The 25,235-nt window shown below is 37.2% G+C and overlaps 4 protein-coding genes across 5 annotated transcripts in view; 2 read left to right on the top strand and 2 right to left on the bottom strand.

The window, feature by feature from the left end:
- Positions 1-1,251: 1,251 nt before the first annotated feature.
- Positions 1,252-6,956, top strand: LOC125236171 (fibroin light chain-like). Its single transcript, XM_048142885.1, has 7 exons — positions 1,252-1,379; positions 3,167-3,255; positions 4,418-4,613; positions 4,862-4,993; positions 5,427-5,524; positions 6,003-6,147; positions 6,688-6,956. Exons 1-7 carry the CDS (start codon positions 1,344-1,346, stop codon positions 6,772-6,774), a joined length of 783 nt encoding a protein of 260 aa, XP_047998842.1. The 5' UTR covers positions 1,252-1,343; the 3' UTR covers positions 6,775-6,956.
- Positions 6,957-10,063: 3,107 nt separating this feature from the next.
- LOC125236173 lies at positions 10,064-19,031 on the top strand. Its single transcript, XM_048142887.1, has 5 exons — positions 10,064-10,294; positions 11,563-11,738; positions 17,492-17,663; positions 17,925-18,020; positions 18,821-19,031. The coding sequence occupies exons 1-5, from the start codon at positions 10,250-10,252 to the stop codon at positions 18,971-18,973; spliced, it is 642 nt and encodes a 213-aa protein (XP_047998844.1). The 5' UTR covers positions 10,064-10,249; the 3' UTR covers positions 18,974-19,031.
- Positions 19,032-19,374: 343 nt separating this feature from the next.
- Positions 19,375-22,909, bottom strand: LOC125236169. Of its 2 annotated transcripts, XM_048142881.1 has the most exons (5): positions 22,769-22,909; positions 22,086-22,615; positions 21,262-21,420; positions 20,427-20,593; positions 19,375-19,898 (listed from the first exon to the last, which is right to left on the bottom strand). In XM_048142881.1, the coding sequence occupies exons 1-5, from the start codon at positions 22,836-22,838 to the stop codon at positions 19,568-19,570; spliced, it is 1,257 nt and encodes a 418-aa protein (XP_047998838.1). In that variant the 5' UTR covers positions 22,839-22,909; the 3' UTR covers positions 19,375-19,567. The 2 variants fall into 2 exon arrangements, with proteins under 2 accessions (XP_047998838.1, XP_047998839.1); XM_048142882.1 differs by lacking the exon at positions 22,769-22,909 and having other exon boundaries at positions 22,086-22,757.
- Positions 22,910-24,401: 1,492 nt separating this feature from the next.
- Positions 24,402-25,235, bottom strand: part of LOC125236119 — a 47,269-nt gene continuing 46,435 nt past the window's right edge. Inside the window, exons 4-5 of the mRNA XM_048142816.1 lie at positions 24,849-25,050; positions 24,402-24,442 (exon numbers count right to left, since the gene is read on the bottom strand). Of these exons, the coding sequence (XP_047998773.1) occupies positions 24,402-24,442; positions 24,849-25,050 (243 nt within the window). The remainder of the gene's footprint in view (positions 24,443-24,848; positions 25,051-25,235) is intronic.

Here is a 25,235-nt window from a genome sequence, read left to right as displayed (position 1 = left end):
TTTCCCTCCCCTAAACAAAAAAAGGGTGTAAGGACTATTTGAGAGTTAATGGAATCAGACATTAACTGGGCTATTGGATGAAAGTGATGGACTATATACTGGGCGATAGCGATTTATTATTAGTTCTAAGATTCCTTAACACAAATTGATTACGGTTGTAAACTCTTAAATTCTAAAGTGCGAAAATTGGTCTTACTTCTACAAGGCTAGACTCTTCGTGTGTAAGTAAGTACTACTTAGTCGGGTTACAGAAAAGGATTTCTGCACTTCACTTTAAGCACAAACTAAAACGCTCTAAGACCATTTTTATTGCAGTCGCGTGAAACCCTAGCACTTACTAAACACTTGTCGTAATGGCCACATACAAAGTGTCAAATGTCTGTTAGTCCCCATTTTATTTCCATAGTTATAGTTTAACTGCAAATCGACCAATTACCTTATCAATCTCTTATCTCTTCCTAAAATTCTTTAGGAAATCAAACTCTATTAATAAGCAATAAAAGTCGCTTTCATACGGTGTTAATCTATTGAGAAAGGGAAAAGCAGAAATGCGCGCGACGAAAACGTTAGTGAGTCGTTACTGCACGGTGACTATCTTGCAGCATGTGGAATTAATGGTAAAACTATTATTGGACGTTGGGTAAACGTTTTCAGTTCATTGCTATATACGCTTAACCTACTCAGCTTAATGGTCTTCAGGGCTACACATAACTGTTGCGACAGTATAGCCACCATACAGATCACACTAAAACTGTGATGTCATATATCATTCCTAAACCTTCAATACAAAGAAAAAATAACTAGTCAAGTTTAAATAACCCTGAAGCACCTTTGAACGCGCACCCAATACACACAACGTATGACGTTAAACAAAAAATAACATCTTAATTTTGCATTGTCTTCAATAAAGACGATTTGCGTTAATGCTCAACCATCGACAAACACGTCCCAATTAAAATCATTGTTCCAAATGTCCAGTTAACAGGCTTACACATTCAGTTACATATTCAAAACACAAGAAATAATCTACTTTAAATATATTGTAATAAAGTGTCATTGAAAGTTATACGTCTGTAAGTATATCTTTGCCAGCAGTTCAATCAACAATTTTATATCTACAGCTCATAGTTCGAAAAAGAAAGGATTTCAATTCGTATTTGGAAAAGAATAAGGATTAGTACAAATTCAATCGACTGTATAGAAGTTTGCCAGCTGTTCGCAAACTTGCTTGTGTTAACACAGATGCATCGACCGTCTGTTTGTTCAACGCATGTATATATAGTAGTGGTGGCGTCCAGGGTTTGTGTATAGTATATACCGTTTGGTCATAAAAGACCAGCAAAATGCTGTCTTTCGCTTTGGTATTACTCGTCGCTTCGGTAAGTCTGTTTTGTTTCATTTTCTTGATCTTTCAAATTAGCTAATATATATTTTGTGTCACATGAAAGTGTTTTGAAAAGTTATTTGATAGGTTACTGACACTTAGGGAATGTGAACATGATAAAATAGTACATTTCGATACAAGTGCGAAAAAGAGGAAGTTCGAAACGAGTGGCGATAAATTAAAACACGACCGAAGGGAGTGTTTTAAATCGACACGAGTTACGAATTCCCTTTTCGCACGTGTATCGAACGACGTTTTTCAGTACAGATGGACCTCCGAAGTTTCGACCTGCCATATAATGAACCACTTCTCGCACTAGTGCGTAAAAAAAACACCATCTGTACTGAAAATATAATTTATGGACATGCACCAATCTTCTGAAAGAAACAATATGAAAGAACAATTATAGTGCATTACAATACAAGTGCTGAAATTACGAATTCCCTTCCCTCTTCACACGTCTAACGTATGACATTTTACAGTGCATATGGCACTTTAAAAATTTTACACATGACAAGTACCTAATATATATTGCTTTGCGAACTAGTGCGGGAAAAAACACTTAATCCTAATCTGCGCAAAGTCTGCTGTAAAATGGATGCAGCACCATAATTATAATTGTTCCATGGAAAAAATCTACTGGTCCTAACTTAACCTAACCTACGTAGGTTCTGTGTGCCAAAGTGCGCCATTTCTACGCTAAAATTCCTAAACCATACTATTAAAATGCTCGCCAAATATCGACAGGCGTGGAAATGTCAGGAGAACTATTTTCGGATTTTCCCGAACGCGTGTTAGTGTCCTGTAGCCGACATCTCGCTTAAGGCGATGTGGTGACGCGATTTTCGTCGGCATTTTTTACATGGCTATAACGTTATTTTTTTACCATTCGGCGTAGTAATATTTATAACGACGTACGTTAGAGTGAGTAGGGTCGAAAAGCTTGCAGTTTGCACTTATCAAATTTAACCATGACGTAATTTACAAAAAAAAATGGATGTAAATGAGATTTGGAATATACCCATTTATATTTGCTTTTTCTGGATTCCTAGAAAGTTTACAAAATATACGTTTATTATTTACTTTAATAATTGTCAGTAAGGTGTTTTTGTATATTTTGAAACGGTGGTAAATACTTCATATTTTAATCGAACATATATTATTATCGAGACTACCTGAATGCATCTTCACAAAGCCATCTAACCGAACATAAAAATGTTCAAAAAATCCTAAAAAAAAATGGGTTTAAAGCTTAGTTATTGAAAACTGCATTCGGGATATGCAGTCAATATTGCTACACATACCTATCCTATTCAAGTGCAATTCGTTGTGTTCGACAACCTCTCGTAATTGGCATCATGCAGAATGCAGATCCCCGTGAGTTATGAAAACGGTTGCTCGGCTGACAGGCAAAGCCGAGCCGATGTTTCCCGGTGATTGTTAGTAAAAAGGCTTTGTTTATGTAGTTGGGAATTTATTTTGCAAAACTAACAGTTTTGTAAAAAGCTAAAATAAAAAAAATTGTGGTCTACGTCGCTATTACTCCCGATACATATAAATCTTTTTCTCACATTTTAGAAATTTTTAAACCCGCGTATACTTAACAGTGTAAACGGATAAAAAATTACCCTTTATTAATTACATTGTATGTTAAATAATTCTACATTTAACACCAATTACATAAATGGCAAAGGCTTAGTCTGTGTAATAATGTCCTAGGTATAATATCTAATTATTTGTCACCTATTCATAAAACAATGTTTTTCATTGTATTACTTTCAGAGCGCGTTCGCCGCGCCATCAGTCTCTGTATCCCAATATGGAATCAACGAGATCGCTCCAGTCCGTGACAATGGCAGACTCGTCTCCAGGTAACATTTAACTCTTTTACAGCCATTGACTTATATTTCATTGTGACTGTTTTGTGGTACCTTTAACACAAGATTACAAAAAAAATATACCAGAGACAAAATATTCAGAAATTGACACGAACGAAGTTTTGATGGTTTTATAAGGGTACAAAAGGGGCATTTTTTTTCACCACACCAACACAAGGAATCAATAGTGTTACTTTTACATAATAGGTATGTTGCGTAAATTAACCTCTCGTATGCTTAGAAGCAGATCTGCCCCGTATATTTATGGTAATTTATTAATTAATATGATTGATATTTAAATGATAATTTTTGACAGACATATACGAAAAGTCTATACAACCTGACAATTACTTATACCAACAGACTACAACTGCAACTTGTATGATGCTGATTTTAGAAGAGTAAGTTATTGCAGCATGTTTTGAAACAGAAGTATATGCAAGAAAGAGATGCCGACATTTGCCACTCACTCTTACCTATAGTTGCGTCTCAAAACATGCATCAAGAACTTGCACGTCTAAACTCTGCTTGAGAACTGCACGACGACGGCGACTGCACATCAACTGCAATCGCATGCAGTTCTCATAAAAGTTGAAGTTCCTTCAGTCCGTCTATAGGTCCTAAGCGTCACACTAGCTGTCCAAGCTCATTTTTGCGATGGTCAGATTCCAACGACGCAAAATTGTAACTGACGCATGCCTCCATAGTTCACTGTATAGGTGAACTATGCTTATTGATCTCAGGATACTTCTTCCTGTGGCGCTACAACCCTTTGTGGGTCTTGGCCTCCTCCACAGTGCTTTTCTATTTACTCCGGTCCTTTGAACCCTTCCTCCAATTTTTCAGATCCTCTTCCACGCGTTGTTCTCGGGATATTGTTCATATTTCGAGTATAATAAATTATAATCGTCTTGGCGATAGATAAAATTGGGATTAAAGAAGAACTCTTTGGAGAGTTATATAAACTGTAAGGCTTACAGTGTAAGAAAATGAAGGAAGAATAATCCGTCTACAATCCATATTCGTCAATGAATACCGCATCATTCAATATCTAGCGAAACCCTAACTTGTGATATTGGAATTTTGATGAATTAGTATATGTATCTAATGTTGCACCTTTTCTTTAATCGCTATTCTAACAATCGATTTTCTTTAGCTACCTGGTCGACCGTTCCTTCGAGACCGTTGACGGTGGAGACACCAACATCTACATCCTGACCCTGCAACAAATCTTGAACGACCTCGCCAACCAAAATGACGCCAAAAGCCAAGCCCTGGCTGTTGCCCAAACCATCGCCGCCCTCGGAGAGCTGGCTACCGGTAACCCTGGTGACTCCTGCGAGGCTGCCGCTGTGAGTAACTTACCTTAATCATACCACTTACACAGCAAAATCTTCTTATTCATTGCCACCATAATGCTGAAATGATCTGGACTGACCTTTCCAACCAAAACAACGCTGCCAGCCAAGCCCTTGCCGTCTCCTAAACCACATGCAGCTATCAAAAGCTAGCCACCGGCAACCCTGCAGCCTGCTAGGCTGCTGCTGTAAGTAACTTACCTCTCAACCATATTATTTGAATTTCTTAATTTTCTGTCCAGGTTGCCAACGCCGTCGCCTCCGGCAACGCCGGTGCCATCAGACAAGCCGTCGGCAACTTCATCGGCCGTCTGCAATCCAGCATCGACCTGATCGTGCAACTCGCCAACAACCCTAACTCTGTCCGTTACGCCGTAAGTATATTTTTTTTATTTAGCCTATAATGGTGTCCCACTGCCGGGCAAAGGCCTCTCCCCTTATCTTATTTAATACTTATCTTGTCCCCTATGTGGTAACGAGTTAAGAATTTCATCATCCCCTTTTCTTGAAGTCGACTGTGGGATATATTCAATGTGGTGTAGACGATGGGCTAGTAACCTGTCACTGCAATTTCACAATTTAATTTTCTTTCAACCCCTCAATTGCACTCAATTGCCTCAGTGGCACTGAAACTTGAGCAGTTTCATCTGCTCTGTCTTGTGTTTTTCATTTTTCCAAAATAAGTGCTAATCTTCATTCATTTGAAATCGTAGGATGTCTTTTAAGGCCGTTTTCAAGTAGCAGCATAGGATCAGGTAGCTGACCCGATAACAGAACAGCCTGTTTATAATAATTATGTAATTGCAGACTGGACCACGCTCCAACTGCGTTGGAGGCGGCAGAGCCTACCAATTCGAAGCAGCTTGGGATGCTGTCCTTAACGCTGCTAGCCCATACACTCTCCCGTAAGTAACTTAAACTCATACTTACCCTATATATACCCCGTTACACATTACCCCGTTACCCCGTTATACATTTTTCTGGATAAATATCCAATTATACCAGCAAATATTTTCTATAACCCACCCAAATTATCTCATCTGTAGACATGATATCGAGCAGTACTGTGTCAAGCTTTTTTCACAGTACTTTCACTAACCGACCTACTTCAATAAAAGCAATTCTTTCCTTAAAAGCCTTGACTTCTAAACGGGTTTTTCTGGCACTGGCATATGAGCTCTTCTCGTATCATGTGCTGAAACGTTAGGTACCCACTGTAAACGCCACACTCAAGAAATTTATTGGTCCACCCTTTTCTGATGATCGGATTTCATCTCTAATCTCCACCATGCGAGCTCAATTTGCCGAACTGACCATCTTACCTTTTATCCACTCCGCTCATTGCTCTGTTCCCTGACACCTATTATGCCATTTGTCGTCCAGACTCGTGAACGAGGAGTACTGCGCCGCTAAGCGTCTGTACAGCGCCTTCAACAGCCGCAGCAACAACGTCGGAGCTGCCGTCACCGCCGCCTCCGTGCCACAAGTCGTGGCCGTCGTCCAACGCGCCCTGACCCCAGCTGCCAACGTGAGTTCTTTTTAATTCTTCATAGATGGAGTCTTGGCAGCTGCTGCCATCGCAACGTATACGTCCACGATAAAGTTCTTGCGGTAGTCCAGATGTCAAAAGCTTTTCATAGACAGAGCTTTTGGGAGGTGCCGTCACCGCCGCATCCTTGACACAAGTCGTGGCCGTCATCTAACCCGCTTTGGAACCAGCTGCCAGCACAAATTCTTGTTCTGTTTTGCTCTGATTTCTGCTCTCCTGGTACTCGAGAGAACCGTAGGGACTAGGCGTAAGTAATATTTTCTGTTGACTGAATATTCTATCATTTATGACATCCACCACCAGACCAATGGGACTTCCATAACACAAAACCCACGAAGTTTCCAAAACCACTTGCAGGTCAAATCTGACCTGAAAGTAGATTTAAAAGACTAGCATTAGAGAAAAATTATGACTAATCAAAAGAAATCCTGCCCCAATAACTGATTGTTGGGTACAAACATTTTGGAGACCCTTAAACTATAGTCTTGCACCGTTTCTAATAAACTTTTGTTATTCCAGTTCCTCCGCGCTGTCGCTTCAGGTGGAAATCCAGCTCAAGCCGCTGCCATCGCCAAGTCCGCCCTCGTCCAAGCCGCTAGCGCTTAAGCGACCACCCACTATATCCCATCCAACATATCGTATCTATATATAATCATGCCACCTACATAGGTGTATACACTCCCCCCTGAGCACACCTGATATAATATTCATATATTACGCTTAGTGTCTCAGTTGAAATAGAAAGGAATTTATTTATTGTAAATATACGTTACCTATTTTATAACACATTGAACTGGCTTTCATTTCGGTAAACGATTTCTGTTGTCTTTAATAAAGATGTATCCAACTTTCCGGCATTTATAAGTTTTGTTTTATTTCTATTTTATACACACAGACTTTTTGGTTGTCTTTGAAAACTACACTGTCTTCACTTAGAAACTACTGTCTACTCTCACAAAGAAACATCTCAAAAAGCCAGAGCCATCGGGTGTATGTTAGTAAATTTAATTTGTTTTAGGGTTCCGTATCAAAAAGGTACGAAAGGAACCCTTATGGTGCCGCTCTGTCCGTCTGTCTGTCTGTCTGTCCGTCTGTCCGTCCGTCCGTCCGTCCGTCTGTCTGTCTGTCTGACTGTCTGTCGGTATGTCTGTCTGTCTGTCCATCTGTCACATTTTGGAATAGTTATGAACATTGTTAACCTCTACAAATTGAAAGTATTTTATCTTTTAATTTATAAACATTTTTTTATAGAAAATGGTCAAAATGAAAGGGGTCCGGCTAACTGTAAACGTCAAGTGACTAGGTCAAGTGTGGTATTCGTTAGAAAGAGCTCAAACTGTACATATGAAATCTATTTTTTATATGTTTTTGTCGTGGAAAAGCGTATTTAAATATCCTAAGTAATATTTTTTCAAAATTTAATTATAAGTAGGTAAAGCTAGATTTTGTTTAAACTTAAGATATTTTCATAAATACTTAATTCACATACCGTCGCTGTACAGTGTGGTAAAGACGATAATGAGAAATGCTCCGAAACTAATTTCCACTCGGCAAAGTTTGCGCTAAGTAAATAAATAACTTAAAAACTAAAAGCTCCGAGCTTATTTATCTTAAGTTATAAGTACGGTATCAAGGAGCGAGCTGTTTATGGGTATCATTTTATTCTGAAATGGCGTATGTTTGCTTGGAAATATTGTCAATGTGCCTTTTTAAGAAAGCCGATAGTTTAGTACTTTAGAAAGATCGGAGTGGGTTATTTAACCCTGGCGTGAAATATGATTGCTTGTAGATAAGTTATATCGTCAATATTTTACATCGTTAAGCTACCACACCACACTTTAATTAGGTAGTTTTAGCTTGTTAAAGGTGTACTAGGGAACAAATCAAATTATTTTATTAAATATTTTTACATTTGTTGTTTTTTAAGTAGTCACACTACTAACTATATATAAATTATAAAGTGAAATAGATATCATAACACGAAAGAAAAAACGACAAGGCCCACTGGTGGCCGAGCCGGGAATCGAACTAGGGTTTTCAGCTTACGCGGCGTCCTTACCAATAGACCACCCGCCCGCCACGGCGGTTCGATCGAAGCTATAGACCTGGGTTCGATTCCCGGCTCGGCCACTAGTGGGCTTTGTCGTTTTTTCTTTCCTGTATGATATCTATTTCAGTTGTTAAAGGTATTTTATAAAATTCTGGTGCAACTTATAGGCATTATGTAGGTAAGAAGGTCATGAAATTAATTGTTAAGTGAAGACTAATTTAAATCAAAGTGGAAAAGGGGAGTTTATGATAAATTAATAAATAGATAAAGTAATGCACGTAAGTTTGGACCTCTGGCTAAACATATACTATAGGTAGGTACTATAGTATTTAAAATCATATGTCTATTTATTTATTGTAATGTTAGTCTTAGTTTCGTGACGCATTGGATATCTGTAAGGTCATGTAAACGTGTTTTTCTCAAACATGCAATGAAATATTGTCTTTACGTTCCTTAAAATGGGCTGGGAATTATCGCTTTTTGGGCGCAACAACTCGAGAGGACTGTAAAAGGATTTCATATTATTTTTTAGGCCTAGGCCTGCAAAGTAACTTTTTTTTATAAAATATTGTCCTTTAGAGCATTTTTTTTTATTTCATTGTATGTTTGAGAAAAGCACTATACATGCCTCGGCGTGAAAACGGATTCCCGGCCTCGTATCCCTATCCGGCCTCGCTCGCACGCTCGCTCGGCCGTATATACCCACTTGGCCGGAAATCCTTATTTTTCCCGGCCTCTGATGTAATGTACTATATCAATAAAATATAAAAATATAAAAAGTGCATACAAAACATGAACCAGTGTTATGGCTTAAACAAGTGTACTTTCTAATCATAAGTTTTTGTTTCTTAGACTTGTCTGGCGTTGCTTTTGTCTAGTCTTGGCTAATCCTGTATGCATTACAAGATGCATTATAAGAAACCTATGTTGTCTCCATCAGAGGCCGGGCATTATGTTGTAACTGTTGATTCCAATAGGTTTCAAACTGTAAGCAAGTTACAAAACCTACCTTGAAATACAACTGGCGCATCCTCAGAATGTGTAGAATTCATTACCACCGCACACCACTCTGCACTATCATTTCACCATCACACAATGTACCACGATTAGAAAACGCACAACATACGCACCGAACACATACCATCTATTTAAGTATATTACAATGTTGTATTAAACTTAATTTAAGTATGAAATAGTAGCCTAGAAACAAAAAAAACTGACAGTGATATTTACTAAAAAGTAATAACGATTGGTCACGATCAATGATCATGTCAGGTTTTTTTTTTAACGATGATCCTTATAATTTAGAGTCTTTCAATACATCATAATATTAACCCTTAGGGCCCATTTCGACGGTGCGAGAACTCGCATACTAGCACAGTATAATAAAGAGTACTATCGTACAGTATGGCCACTCCCGCTCCCCGCTGAAATCGCCGCCTACCCCCTCTCGGTTACCTGACAGTTACCGCCTGTCAAAAACGCAAACAGTCGACCTGTCATATGTCACTCATACAAGCATAGTACGCGTTCACCTACACGAGCTTAGACTGTGTGCAAGGAACGCGCCTCTTTCATATATTTGACCGCCAATGTCCGAGGTGTGATACTAGTTTTGTTACATTGCGGTATTTGGTAGTTGTGCAAAATTGTATGTAACCTCAACAGCCCGCAATGTAACTAAAAATCGCATGCGAGTTCAAACGCCGTCTAAATCAGGCCTTATACCGTAACAACATTAATATTTAGTAGGTTTTACAGGTTACAGGATATTATTTTAATTTTCAGCAACGAATATAATACTCACTATAAAAATAATTTAATGCATTTTATTTACAGACTCAGGAGGTGGAAACTACCTGCACCTTTTTTCTGTCACATTGACAGAAAATCATGAAAGTGAAGCACTGAATCTTAGGAACTCAATTATAATATAAATTTGCAACTCTGTACCTCAATATATTTAGAGTAGGTGAATAATAATCGCAATATAATTATGTGAATAGTTGAGACCAAAATGGGCACATAAATATGGGACCAAAATTATACCATGTCATATTTTGGTTGGCTCTTCTGGTAAGTTTGTTTTCACCACAACAGCTGGTAAAAGCTCACATTGTTCTTCAAAAACGTAGCATTTAATTTATACTTATTCAGCGTTTAGTTTAGAACATGAGATCCAAAAAATGAAAAAAGTGAAGTGAGGGAAGTGGCCAACTGGCCATCCACCAACCCGCTGGGTAGACAGCGTTAAGAGGTTACGGTAGCGAAAATGCTAAAATGGAAAGGAGCCCCCCTTTCAACTTGGGAATGTCAGTTATATATTCAAGTGTTATTAACTAGATTTATCAAAAAAAAATTGTCCATTAAGAACAACTCAGTCAAAAGATATTTCAAAAAATCCTTAAAATCGAGGTTACGCTCTCGACTCTTTCCTCCTTCAAAACTTAATCAATCGGAACGAAATTTGAGAATCTGAATAACAATGAAATAATCTATGTCGGACTGTCTAGTTTTTTTGGTTAATTGTTACCAATCTTGAGTATCACACCTTTTTTTGCGCCACAATAAAAAAGGCCGTTTTTGGAAATTTTTGATTGGCTCTAGAGTCTTTAAAAATCAGAATATCAAACAAATCAAAACTGTCCGACACAGATAAAAATAATATCAAACTGTGTTGAAAAAAATCATTGCTCTATCTTCAAAAACCAGGGAGGAAATAGTCGAGAGCGTTTGTGTGGAGAATTGAGCCCTACCGTATCGTCTTAAGAAGGCCTGCCAGGGATAACACAGGCGCCAATTATTAGGACTGCAGAAGACCGTGCGGAATGGAGAGCTTTGGTGCGATAACGACCATGAGATGTTTAACCGCAATATTGACCCTTATAAAACTAAAAATGAAATACCTAATGACTTTGAGGATTATTTACTGTTAGTATTGTGTCTCACGGCTGGACAAAGGCCTCTCCCAATTGTCAGTGCTGTCTGTCCAGCTGTCCACTCTTACAAGAAGGAGTCCAGTTCTTCCCGATTATTGATTTAGCATATAATGTAATTCTTAGATTTTTCATACATGTGCATGACTGGAGCTGCTGCCTTTTAGTATAGAAGGGACATTATGATACATATCATTGCCCAGGCTAGCACATTGGCACTGGCCATCAGAATAATGAGATCAGACGCTGTTCTTAGCGTCCTTACTTCTGCCGCTTGTTTTTGTACAACATTTTTTTATTCGTTTTTGTTTTATTCAGAAAGACGCGTGCTTTGCCTCATATTGTCTATTGCAGTTTAGACATTGACAAGTTAATGACTCAGTAAGTATATAAATTGCGTTATTCCAGTACACGCCAAACTCGAGCCAAGACCCGGACAAGGAACTGCTATTGCCAAGAGAACGGCCTCAAAGATGGCGGGTGAAAACCACCAGCAGCAGCACATCCGAGCCACTAGCCAAGTGCAAGGAGATGAAACCCACGCCCAGGGATATAGTCAGGCGGATTTATGCCATATTGCCGTAGTGAGTAGACACATAATCATCCGATTACTGAAGAATTAAAAAGCCTAACGGGCCAGATAAAGTGACAATCGTTGATGTTATGTGGCGATCGAAACACAGCCTACAAAATAGTGATAGGAAAGAAACGCTACGAAACGCTAACGAAGCGTAAGCGATTTTGAATATTGTGATGTTGGCTAAGTAACCTCGAATATACGCTATGGTACCTACTACGTGATATGAGGAGTAATAATCCGTATAACAGTTTCACCAATCAGCTTTTGGGTAGACGTGATTTATAAATGAACTAATGAACATAAGTTTTATGGTATTTTTGTTACTTGTTACATTCTTTAAAAAAAAATCTAATTACAATCATTTGACACAAAAGTCCTTCGCACAAAAACTGTCATACGAATCATTATTCCTTGCATCACGTAACTAAGACGATAGTTGTCTCACGGATCTCACGATACGTCTCGCCAGCGATTTTGGGTGAAGCTGCATGCTTTCAGCTTTCCAATGTGTACGCATCTTCATAGTCACAAGCGATTTGTTACCTAAGGACAATAAGGACAGTAACGGACCCGTGGCGTAGATTGGCCCATCCTTATTTTTATTTTTTTCATTTTTAATATAAACTTGCAGTTTAATTTATGGTACTGTCGAACATGGACACGTATTTAATATTAAGCTTGGAAATGAGCTCACTTACTAAATTATGGCATGCCTGTAGGTGTGTTATTTCTTGACATGACTAAAGCGTTTGACACTGTGTGTCATAGGCAACTACTAAATAAACTAGAAAAGCAAGGCGTCCGTGGTCTGCCTCTTTCATGGCTAACAACTTACTTATCAGACAGAATGCACACAAATCGATAGATTAGAAAAATGTGAACGTAAGTCTTTTAAGTCAGAATACAAACTAAACTCATTTGGTGTACCACAGGGTAGCATTTTGGGGCCACTTCTATTTCTTTGCTATATTAACGACTTACCTGAGGTTACAGAACATGAATGTATACTATTTGCCGATGATACAACAATTGTGGTCAAAGGTACTGACATAAATAATTTTGAATCGAATATTAATACAGTATTGCAAGATGTAATCACCTGGCTGACCTACAATAATTTAAAGATAAATTTAAATAAAACTAAATTTATGCAGTTTAGATCTTACAAAGCTAAATCACATAGTGTGAAAGTAAGCTATTGTGGTGTTAACGTAGATGAAGTAAATTATACCACATTTTTGGGCCTAACGCTATGCTGTTGGAAAAATCATATTGCGAATATATGCCAAAAAATTAATAAGTTTCGTTTTGCTCTGTGGAAACTGAAACAAGCAGTGTCCTTGGTCACAGCCTTAATGACCTACCATGGATATGTCGCGTCCGTCTTACGTTACGGTATCATCATGTGGGGTAATTCAGTAAATGCCGATCAAGTGTTCATTGCACAAAAAAAATGTATTAGGGCCATCTGTGGAGTAGGATACATAGAAACCTGTAAGCCTTTATTTCCTAAACTTGGACTCCTAACTCTGACCTCCCTTTACATATATGAAATGTCACTGTTTGTCAAGCAGAACCTAGACTTGTTTCCTGCTATAAAAAATGTTGTCAATAGACCTGTACGGCAATTCCAAATGACAGTGCCATCGCATAATCTACTAGTCAGAAGGAAAAGTGCCTACATTATGGGTATTAGAATGTATAATAAAATTCCAGCATATTTAAAGACCCTTACTTATACGGATTTCAAAAACAAACTGTATAAGTTATTGTGTGATTGTTGCTTTTATTCCCTAGACGATTTCTTTAGTTTTAATTTTTAATATTAGATTTGGTATCAACTGTTATTTGGCATAAATGACAGCAGTCAATGTCAAACCTGTGTTTGTGCACGAAAAGGTAGCTCAGTACTTCTGTTTCTTGCATGAATACAATCAAATTTCACATGCCGAATGGCAGAATATAGTATATAAGTGCATGCCCTGTATCTGTATCTTATATGTATGTTCTTGTGAATAAATCATTCATTCATTCATATGAAATATTGAAAGTGGGAATCATTAACAACCGAGCCATCTTAGGCGCCAGTATATATCTAAAATGCCGAGTAGAAGCTTGCAAACACAGGAATCCACTTGAAAACATTTGTTAGCTACTCCAAATGTTTTTAAATTACCCTCACTGCCGTCCTATCACTAAAACCCATCTAACCCACAAATGATAGTTTTGAGATATGGGCAAAAAACATAAAAACCCATATCTCTAGGAAATGTGTCGATTTAGTCCAGATTTCTTTTATTCTTAAATTAAAACTAAATTCACGCTAACATTATTTAAAATCAATTTAATTAAATATTGTTTAATTTATTAGAAATTCGCCATTTTGTGTTTAAGTTATGCAAATAATTCCTAAAATATGTATGATTTTACTGTTAAAACACGGTTAAGTATACTTTAGCCGTTTTTTAGGATTGAATAATACATAAAACATGGCTTAAGAACGGCAAAGTAAATTTACGTGTTTATAGTAATCGTAACTGAGCAATGCATAATAATCTAAAAACATAACTTAATAACCGCAAAGACACTAAACAATTTTATACTATCGTATATGCTCTAAAAAAATGCTGTAACCGTTTTTAAGCTATGCAATGACTACTAACATCGAAATAATTTGTATGCATTCCTAATCTAAAAGCCCGCTATATGACAAACCAGCGACGATTACTAGGTTTTAGCATTGTCATTCTTTTTAAAAGGAGTTTATCATTTTAGCAATGTCCCGTTTACCTGCAGTACCTGCACTAAGTTTCAAGAGCAATTCAATTTGTTAAATGAATAAAAGACAACTGTATGATATTGTAACCATTTATTTGCATGCATAAAAAACCTCGTTATAAGTTATGTTACAAATTAACATATTTAAACTTAATATAATATTCTAACAGTGAAAACTAACATAACATTAATATGAAACAATAAAATTCGCTTTTTACATTGCAACAAATCAATTTGCTATACCGACACGGCGAAAGGTGTCGCTCTTGGATATCCAAAGTTATTCGTATTATTACTATAATACACTATTAAAATAATGTTTTTATTACCGAGTTATATAAGGTTAAAAACGGTTGACATTGGCAGTTCTTACAAAAAGAAACACGGATTTCATTTATTATTCGCCAAGCAAGTGAAAATAGCAATCTTTATTTATTTAATACTTCAAAAATTCAAAATACATTCAGGATTGTTTGACATAATAATTTTCTCTCTTTCCGCTTGATTCCGTTCTTCTTAAAATTTATTTTTCTTTTTTTGTGCGTTTGGTTTTCGACAGTTGTATTATTAATATTAATATTACGAGTGTAGTGCTCTATATCGACGGTGGTTCTACATCGATAAATGGTTATATGTACTTATGTGTAGGTCAGTCCTCCTTTTCTGTATGTAAAACTTCTGGATTTGAAGGGTCTGAATGAATTGGTACAGCAGAATACTTATATATCATACATTTTTTTTTTTTAAACTAGAATCAATATAGAGATCTTTGTTAACAATTTCTGGTAAAATCAGGTGCATCATTGGTTAAAATTGTATTAACTAGGTTAAATTTAAGTCTGTTTCTCTGTTGTTTGTATGAATTGGAGCGGATAAATCAAGATAAAGCTTCATTTTGGATGATACATATGTTGTCATTTTACAATTTTTACATGCTAGGTATAGAGTTCTTCTTCTTTCGAGTCATCACTTGTAGTTTCAATGCGTCTGCGACGGAAAAGTCAAAAACCTTCTTTCCTTATATCAAGATGAGAAACATTTTACGAATGATTAAAGAAGTAAACGTTGTTCAATTTTGTTACAACGAAGGATAAACCCAAATTCGATGATCGTCAGCAACGGTTTTAGCTTGGACCAGTAAAAGGGAGTTTTAAAATTGATGTATTTTCGTCAGCATTGAAAATTAAAGCAGAAACGTTCGACATGGCTAAGTTAGGCAAAGAATTCTGAGGTATCAATCTCAAAAATTCTTGAAACAATACACAACGATAGAATGTTCCTTGGTAAAGATCGAGTTGAGCAATCCCCTTCTGTTCTACATTTACTAAACTTACTGCTGGTGTGATGACTTGTGGTCGGTTTTTCGGTATTCATTTTATTCGCAGATCTCTGTTATCATTTGTATCCTGAAGTTCGTAACAAGCCTAAAAGAAATAACATTAATTAATTTGATTTTTGACTGCATTATTAAATCAGCTTGACGGTAATATAATGTTGCGCAAGTAATCCATACCTACATAGGTACTAAAACATTTTAAGGTAAATAAATGCTTACAAAATGTATGTGGCTATGGCAATGCCTACATAGCAATAGGATGGTACAATGTAATTTCTTGACTTTTTTGTTTACGCTTTATTTGTACACAATAGTTTTAACTGGGCTCTTGATCGAATAACTTATGAGTTAGGTATTTACTTGTCGCGGCAAATGTGTGATAATACGTTAGCAAAACGCAAGTTGTGCTTGAAAAAAACCTTAAAAAAAAGATATTTAACACTTAACTGGTCTTCGGTTTCTTAACATTTTAAGGAGAAAATGTTCATTCACCGGTCACTACAGCCTTCGCACAACCTTCTGCGCGCGAGCCGCTCGGCCGACTGCCGGACTGGCGCAATAACTTTGGAAGGTATACTTTTACAACTAGCGGGGTTTTAGCGTAGCTTTGCTGGTTTGTCCTGTTTCAGTGTGGCATTATGAATATTTTTTAGTAATAAATTCATCGTAAAGCGCAGTAACTAGGTTTTAGTGATGTATTTGTAACCGAAATTACAATGAAAGTCTTTAAATACACGGTTAAAGGACTTTAGCCGTGTTTAAGCGTAGTATTTTATTTAAAAAAGTGAATGTTATAAAATGTAATAACGCAATTAAACGGCTTTAATGGGAATTTATGAAGCTTATGTCAAGTAACGTTGTTATAGTTATGTATCGTGTGATAAAACTATGAAGATAAACAACTGCTAAGCGCTTTAATATAAGTTATAGAAGACAAATGTCGGTTTGCGGTTTTTATACTATTGAAAAGGGTTATAAAATAGTGCACTTAGCGAGGTATGTCGACTCTGTATCTCGGTAACTAAAAATGATAAAAATATGATTCCAAGACCAGTCGATGGGGAATTCTTTCCTATTTAAGAATATTTATCCAAATGAAAACTGGTAATATGCAGCTTAGAGGGGTTTTAGTGATCGGACGGCAGCTCAGTTAATTAATGTAGAGTTTAAAAGGTGTAATCACGGTGCACAAACACTGCTTGAATTGAATCCACGCAGATATTTGCGTTTCATCAAGCCGAAATTTAATGCATTTTAATGACTTTGTTACACAATTTAGTCAGGCGTTATGTTTGATTTGCACTCGAATAATATTTTGACAGGCGGGCGAATGCGTGATTGATAAAATAGGCTTTTTATAATCTTATTTTATTTATTGAGATAACCTAATTAAAAATGTAAACTATGTAGCGCTTAAAACACTTTTTTTTATTAAACATCACAAATTACATATAGTTAAAAAGCAGCGAGGTTTGTCTTAATACTTTTATTTATCATTTATTACCTCTAGTTTTATTCAAAAACGTAACGCATAAGCTTTATTTTGTATGAGGTTTTTAACAGCGCATAATGCGTGACAGTTTATCTCGGACTTACAGCTTGGCAAAAAAGTGGTTCTGTAACTGTAAACTGTCAATTTGCAGTTTTGACCGCGGTCGCCAGAACGTGGAGTTCCTCCAGCGGTACCGAGTCTCCATCAACAGGTTGTCAGAAAGCGAAGACTTGGTGGACCGAGAAGTCTCATTCTACGCGGCAGTTCTTACGCCTCTTGTGTTCCTGCAACGATATAAAGACGCCAAATGCTTGCTAGAACGGGTATTTTTTTTATTGTACTATAAACACCAAAACGCTGCAGAATGAGAAAGCAAACGCTCTTATCACGGCAGCACAACTGTTATCAGTAACCGCTTTCTGTTCACATTCATTGTATGAAGATTTTTTTCTGGGTCAGCAACACTGTACCGACATTGGTTGCAGTGGGGACTGGGGACACCTGTTTAATCTCTCTGTGTGCCTCCTTATTAAGAAAGAAACAAATTCCATTGTATTTTAATACCAGTTTTTTGTTTTTTTTAGTTCCAGCAGGCACTGGAATCATTTGACACATACCCTGCATTCGATAAAAGAGTTGCACTGAAAAACCTCCAGAGCTTACGCGAACTTAGCCACAAGGTAAGTTCGTAAGTTATCCATATATTAAGAAGTTTTGAATCGTATTAGCCTATTGGTATACAAGAGGCCAATCCTTTACGTTCCGTGAGCGTATTTCTCTGTGTGGCAACGATTCGGAAAACCAATAGATAGTTAACTAAGATACGCTTTAAGCGTTGACTTGTCTACGCGCCCACTGGCACCAAGTACCTACCCACAGATCCAATAGCCATCTGCTGTTGATCAATTTTTTTTTTTAAGATTGAGCTGATTCAATAAGTCTATCAGAATAAGTCTATCAGATTATGGAAAGCTGCCGCTGCTGGAGTCCTGGGGGTCCCTTTGCAAGGGTTTAGCTCACAAGGTCAGCAGACCACGTACGCAATTATTCTGTGTGTGCAAGAAGTTTGTCAGGATGGTAGCAAATCACCCCCTACCCTAGCCTACCCCTCTGGGACAAGCGCGGTGACTGAATATACGTACCTATGTATGTTATCATATAGGTACAAGTAGCGGCACGTAAGTTTAGTTTACTTTAGTGTGCAGAGATTTCGTGGCACTTTATTCTTCTATGTCATTCATAAATATTGTATACTAGCTTTTTCCCGCGGCTTCGCTCGCGGTAGAGACAAAAAGTAGCCTATGTCACTCCTCGTTCCTTCAAGTATCTCCACTTAGAAAGTCAGGACAATTCGTCGCCCCGTTTTGCCGTGTAAACGGACAAACAAACAGACACACACACTTTCCCATTTATAATATTAGTATGGATTGTCTGTGTGTTTACGAATAAAACTGATTCTTTTCTATTCTATTCTATTCAGATCCTAGTGTTCGTGAGCACCTTGCCTGACAAAAGGCCTCCAACGCGCACGCCGGAACCAGATTCTCCGGACGAGGAGGAATACCACATGACCAAATTGACCAACAAGAACGATGTGCGGTTCCTCAAGGAGCTCATCAAGAACCTTGGATGAATACATGTTTTGTTTTATACAGAGTTTGATTTCTGAACCTTAATATTTTAGAAGGGATGTTAAAATATCGGGGAATTATTGCGACCAAGTACACCTCATTTTAGTTCACACGTTAAACACGTGTTTTGTCCTTTAATACCAGCGGGTAAAAACGCACTTTATCCACTAGTGGGTAAAGTAATTTGACCGTGAATAAAGTCAAATTAATTGCTTTAAAATTGATAAAAGTAGGTAAATCTAGTAATAAAGATAATTTACCACCTGTGGAATTACTGGAAGCTATAGTGAGGGGAAAAGTTTTGTGTTACACTTGGGTGCAAATGTATTTTACTTCTCGTGTGTTAAAAAACTCGCAAGTTTAGAAGTTCAACTACAGACTCCTTTCACTTGCTCGTTTTTCAATTCCACACTCGGCGTTAAAATACAGCTTTGCCCCCTTGTATAACAAATAACTATTATTGGCCTTTGGGCAGTTTTACATGTTATCGTCAGCTATCGTACTCGTAAGCACTGTCCGCACGTCTGGTAAAATATAAGTATTTTTTTTTACTATGGTTTTAATAATGAACAATAGGATAACAAGCGATACAGTGACTACGTCCATACAAGACATCTATTGAAGAAGAAGCTTAACAAAATCATCATAACAACAAACATGAGCCACACGACACAGATGATCACAATATTAGTGTCGTTACAAGGACTATTGAAGGCCCTAGATCTTTGGAGACAGGGTTCTGGTAAATCGAAGTCAGGAAAATCTTCTCTCGTTAGTTCTAGGTCCTTTGTGTAAGGAGAGTCAATGCGGCCCGAATCATGGATGGTTATATTTTTGATGCCAACAAATCGTCCGGATTTAAATTTACGTATATACGCCATGGAGAGGTGACTGTGGTCTGCACGTTTCATTTGCTTGTATATGTCTCTGAAACAAGATTTCAACAGTTAACAGTAAACAAAAAGGCAATTACAAATTAATAGTTATTTGTTTTACAAGGGGGCAAAGTAATTTTTTAACCGCACGTGCCAATATTGATACCTGAGCAAGCGAAAGATTCCAATATTGAACCGCGAGCGTAGCGAGTGGTTCAAAAAGTGGAATCTTGAGCGTTGCGAGGGTATCAAGGCACGGAGGTTAAACAAACTTTGCCACCGAGTGAAACACAAAATTTTTCACCACACCAACACGAACAAAATACTGACTATAAAACATCAAAATAAATCAAATCCATCAATTTATTCAATATTTATGATTCAAAATCATCATTTATAGGTAAAATTTAGCAGCCAGATTAAGACATCGAGTTAAAATTTGTATTAAATTACTTTGCCCCCTTGTGGATAAAATGCAATTTTGCTATCTGTTTTCGAATAGCAAAGAAAGCCTTTACCAGTTGGTGTGGTGAAAAATTTATTTGCAATGGAGGCCAACTCCCTCTACATACAAACTCACTTGTAATAATAATCAATGCCTTCATTTGCAGTCACTTTCTTCACAGCATCAGAAATTAGCGTTAGACCTCGCGAAACGCTGTTCAGGTAAGGTCCGTCATCGTGTATAGCTTTATAATTTGAGTCGAGGTAGGGCGAGAGCGTTATTGAAAACATCAATGAGAATTTCTGAAACATGAATATTATTTTAAGTTAAAAAAAGTACGACACTTCAAAAGGTTAATTGCATTCAGTCCGGTTCGAACCCCGACTCGGCTTGTACTAATGAGTTTCCGAACTTAATTAATATGTACCCCGTGTGGTGACGGGTTAAGAATTTCACCACCCCCTTTCTTCCCGTGGGTGTCGTAGAAATCGACTATGGGATATGGGTTAAATTGTGGCGTAGGCGAGAGGCTGGCAACCTGTCACTGCATTGCCACAATTTGGATTTCTTTCAACCCCTTTTTGCCAAGAGTGGCACTGAAACTTAGTAGTCCATGTGCTCTGCCTACCCCTTTATGGGATACAGGCGTGATTATATGTGTATGTATTAATATGTACGAAATGTCATATGACATTTACCAGCCACTTTTCGGTAAAGGAAAATACCGTGCTCTCTCGGTGATCAGACGGCAGTCGCTTTTGTAGAATTCTCAGAGTAGTCGCCAAAACGGACTCTCATGAGTAGAGATGATAATGATGAGACAGCTGATAATTGGGCATTATGTATGATGCTTTCAGAATAATTAATGGAATTAACCTTAGGTTGTTAGAAATTTTGTCATGATGAGCCAAGGCACGGCCACGGCAAACTATTGGTATGAGTATGAGGCTAAGAAGAAGAAATAACTTACCGGTCTGGCGTTTACAAACGGCCAGTCTCTGACCAGCCATAAGTAACGGTTCGACACAAGGCCGTGCGTCTGCGCAGCGTCAACCAGATTCTGCGCGTTCGCCGCATCAATGTTCACGATTATTATGTACGCTTTGCTGTCTATTATATATTGCATTGCCTGAGGAAAAAGTCATTTCAAAAATATACTTCAGAATCATTTGATATCTTAAACATTTCCTTTTACAAGTGTTTCATTTCTGAAAGTATAGTCACCTAAAATAACAAGTTACTCTTTGAAGACTATCGGTACTTGATAAGCAACATTACATTATGAATAAATAGTCGAAGTGAAACTTAAGTATCTTTGCCGCTTAGATACCTTGATATGGCGTAGTCGGTAGGATTACCATGACATAAGAGATTCTCTTATGCCACTCTTAAGGCTTTATAAATACCATAGATATTTCCTTTACGAGTATATTATAGTTATTGAACTGTACCTATCTAAACAGTAAAGGATTCTTGGAACAGTGGAACACGTTGCGCTATTATTTATTTATCTTCCGGTAGTCTATAAATGTAAAATTTAACTGTCACTTAGGTACTCCGTAATTTTCTTAAGATTATTCTAAAGAGGGGCCGTTTTAACCAGGAATAACTTTGAATAGACACAAAACATATCTGTTTCAATAATATTGTTAATGACTATTGCCATATTAAGTAGCAATAAATAGTATAAACTTATATTTTACCCTATCAAACATCATTCATGACTCATGACTCATATTGACTTACAAAATGTTTTCCCCCAGTAGATTTTTGTTTTATTGGCGCAGTACTCACCCGATCGAAATTTCCATTGTGAGGCTTACGCTGCACATCAAACACGAATTCCTTCTCTTTAAAATGCTCGATGAGCTCTGCTTCAAACGCTGCACTGTAATATGAGTCATCAGACACAACAACCAACCTCTTGTACCCATGAACTGTCAAATAATGGCCGAACGCATGTTTCAAAGACCGCCAGTGGCTACGAAGTGGGAACAGTCCGTTAGAGAACTCATCAGCATCATCCTCGTTCAGAAAAGGAGTGTCGAAAAAATACATAGGTATCTGAGATGAAGTTTCTAGTGGCTTTGGAGCAACTACAGCTAGAATTCTCTTAGGTTGTATCTCGGTTTCTATCTTGACTTTACAGTTTTTAAAGGAATGGTATTCAATATTGAGTTCAGGGTGTTTGTCGATTAGTTTCCAACGAAGTTCGACGCCGCTTGCGGAACTTTTAGTCAGTTTGGTCAGTTCGTCGTCCGAGTCTAGGCATACTAAAACTTTCTTCAAATGTTCGTATGGTTTCAGTATCTCCTTCTCGATTACTAAATAAAATCAAAATTACAAAGTAATTATTAGCTACGATGCGAAATTCAATCGCTTAACGTCTCATCCCTATTTGAGTAGGTATTAAAATATCTACCACATTTTACCGAGAGCCAAAAAAATGTATACATATGAATATGATTGCCACCTACCACGATGATTAAACGATTCAACTCTGCAAACAATCAGGACTATCACATTACACAAAACTAAAATCTTCATTTCTGTGCGTTCGTTTATCTTTTATTCGTAAAAATTAATCAATTTTAAAACAATTTAACCATTTTAACACACACGTCCTATTTGATTTTAGTTTATATTCTGTCCTGTTGTATCATAGTTGTGAATATAAATATCACATTTCCTGTACATGTCATTTCATAATAAGGATAAAAGTAATGCAATTTAATGTAGGTACTTATTAATATTAAGTTTTATCAAAATAACAATACATGTTTATTTCAATAAAATCGTAATTATTTTAGTATTTCCTTTTTTCTCCTAAGGCAAAAATCCAAAATATTCCTGTGAATCTGAATCTAAATGTGTAAGAAACAGAGTTTTTTTTTTTCATATTTTTAAACTCTGAGGCTATCTGGCTAAATGTGTTTAGTATTATTTACCCATTGCTAAAATTATTAAAAAAATATTCATTTAACAATTTTTAGCAATAGGAAAATTATAAAACATATTCCTAACTGTTTTAAATTCTTCTAAACTTCTGAATTTCAGATGGATTGGAACGTTTCTGCGTAACTACGTCCAATTTTAAGTGGTGTCAGACAGGACATTATCATACCAAGTCGGTTCCAACTTTCCTTTCCGCGACCACAAACCGTCGCGATAGGTCTATCATTTTCCTGGAGTGATGGTGGTTATGTTTGGAGATACAAACTCTGTAGTTTATAATGAAATAATTACCCTAGGTACAAGGGGAAATTTCGATGGGCGGGCAATGTCAACTAATCGAATTTTTTCCTGTTTTACAAATTACACATTATTAAATCCACTGTTCACATATGGCATGAGTGTTCAGTGGACACATAATACTTTAGTTAACAGTGTACAACATGGAACATATTCGATTAGTTTAAATGATTGCCCCTTGTATCTCATTTATCTGTGATATGTCTGTATCCAACTGTAAAAAAAACTTTTAAACCAGAATTGGAAATAGGTATCTTGTTATTCCAGGAAGGTAGATACTACTGAGAGCTGTGATTTTCACACGTATTTATATCCACTATTGAAGAAAACCCCTTTCCTTGGGGGTTTTCATGGAATGCGTCTTTTCTGTTTAAATGGTGATATGATACCTATACTCTGTCAAACAAGTCTGTCAGTAAATAAGAACAAAGAAAACTATATGCATCCTTTTCTTCAGGGTGCTAGAGAAAAGGATACCTATAGTTTTCTTTATTCTTATTTAGTGACAGACTTGTTTGACAGAGTATATATAGTAATATCATTACGACTTAATTAATATGCCCTTAATAATAACTGAAAATCTTCCTGCAATTTTGCCATTAAAACTAGCATCAACAGTATAATTATTTCTTTAATAATTTATCAGCACACACATTCCAATTTTAAAGCATTAACAAAACGCAACATACACAATACAAACACACTTTGTTTACATTTCCATTTGAAAATTTAGTATACGCGATCCGGTCATCGTCGAGCACCCGATCTTCAACGACGACCGGTGGGGGCCCTGTGGTCTTGGTCCGGCGCCGAGTGGACTTGGTGCCGATTTTGTATGCGTTTGAATACACGATTAATTTAGTGCTGACCTCCGGCTTTTTTGTATTCCCAAACGATTTCTGAAATAGAATAATGAAATTGTAATAATGTATATCAAAGAGTATCGTATAGGGTCGTCCTATTAGTTATTTGCGCGAGAGGCTATCTTCTCAAGCCTGGTGGCGTAGCCGAATGGCACTACTGCGACGCGAAACCAAAACGAAACGCCGAAAAAGGTAGTCTGGTTCTGTCGCGCAAATACGCAAGAGCGATAGTGATAGATATCTACAAGCGTTTCGTTTCGTGAGCGTTTCGTGAGCGTTTGTGCCATTCGGATACATACCCTGGTCTCTATGGTCTACTGGTAGGTACTATACCTATTCCATCTCGTTAACACTTACTCTCAGTGAGAGTAAGGGAAAATCATGAACATGCATAACAAAATGAGGAGTGTATTTTTTCAAAAAGGACATTTTTTATCCACACCATACAAATTAAGCCCTTTTGAAGAGACATTCCTCAAATGATTTACCATAACTATAGGCGGTCGATTCCACTTGATGCTCATAGGCGCGACGCTCTGCATAAAGTCTTCGAGTATAAAACGTGCGCGAGAGAGGATCGGGTCAACCGCACGCATGCGCACCGCGATCTCCACTGGCGTCGCAGAGTTCAAGAATTGAGTCAGCTGGAGAAAACAAACAAGTATATTAATCGTTTAACCAAACTCTATAGATTCGATTCGGGTATAACAGCTGTAGTAGTTTAATAAAAGTATACAGTGTCATTGTCGCAAGGGCTGCCTTATTACCTGCTATACATTGTGTTTTTATTGAATTCCGTTAACTTCGGCATATAGCTGTCCATTATAGG

Source organism: Leguminivora glycinivorella, chromosome 18, assembly GCF_023078275.1.
Source record: "Leguminivora glycinivorella isolate SPB_JAAS2020 chromosome 18, LegGlyc_1.1, whole genome shotgun sequence".
Taxonomy (NCBI): domain Eukaryota; kingdom Metazoa; phylum Arthropoda; class Insecta; order Lepidoptera; family Tortricidae; genus Leguminivora; species Leguminivora glycinivorella.
The sequence above is the reverse complement of the archived record's forward strand: the minus strand, read 5'-3'. Positions and strand labels throughout refer to the sequence as shown.

Excerpts from the sequence above, each read along its gene's own strand:
- LOC125236171 (XM_048142885.1), top strand. The coding sequence starts at position 1,344 with ATGCTGTCTTTCGCTTTGGTATTACTCGTCGCTTCG. Across the intron at positions 4,994-5,426 it reads CTAACTCTGTCCGTTACGCC|ACTGGACCACGCTCCAACTG; the intron begins GTAAGTATATTT and ends ATGTAATTGCAG. Across the intron at positions 6,148-6,687 it reads CCCTGACCCCAGCTGCCAAC|TTCCTCCGCGCTGTCGCTTC; the intron begins GTGAGTTCTTTT and ends TTGTTATTCCAG.
- LOC125236173 (XM_048142887.1), top strand. The coding sequence starts at position 10,250 with ATGGGACCAAAATTATACCATGTCATATTTTGGTTGGCTCTTCTG. Across the intron at positions 10,295-11,562 it reads TATTTTGGTTGGCTCTTCTG|TACACGCCAAACTCGAGCCA; the intron begins GTAAGTTTGTTT and ends GCGTTATTCCAG. Across the intron at positions 18,021-18,820 it reads TACGCGAACTTAGCCACAAG|ATCCTAGTGTTCGTGAGCAC; the intron begins GTAAGTTCGTAA and ends TATTCTATTCAG.
- LOC125236169 (XM_048142881.1), bottom strand. The coding sequence starts at position 22,838 with ATGAAGATTTTAGTTTTGTGTAATGTGATAGTCCTGATTGTTTGCAGA. Across the intron at positions 20,594-21,261 it reads CGTTTGTAAACGCCAGACCG|AAATTCTCATTGATGTTTTC; the intron begins GTAAGTTATTTC and ends TTCATGTTTCAG. Across the intron at positions 19,899-20,426 it reads GGCATTGATTATTATTACAA|AGACATATACAAGCAAATGA; the intron begins GTGAGTTTGTAT and ends ATCTTGTTTCAG.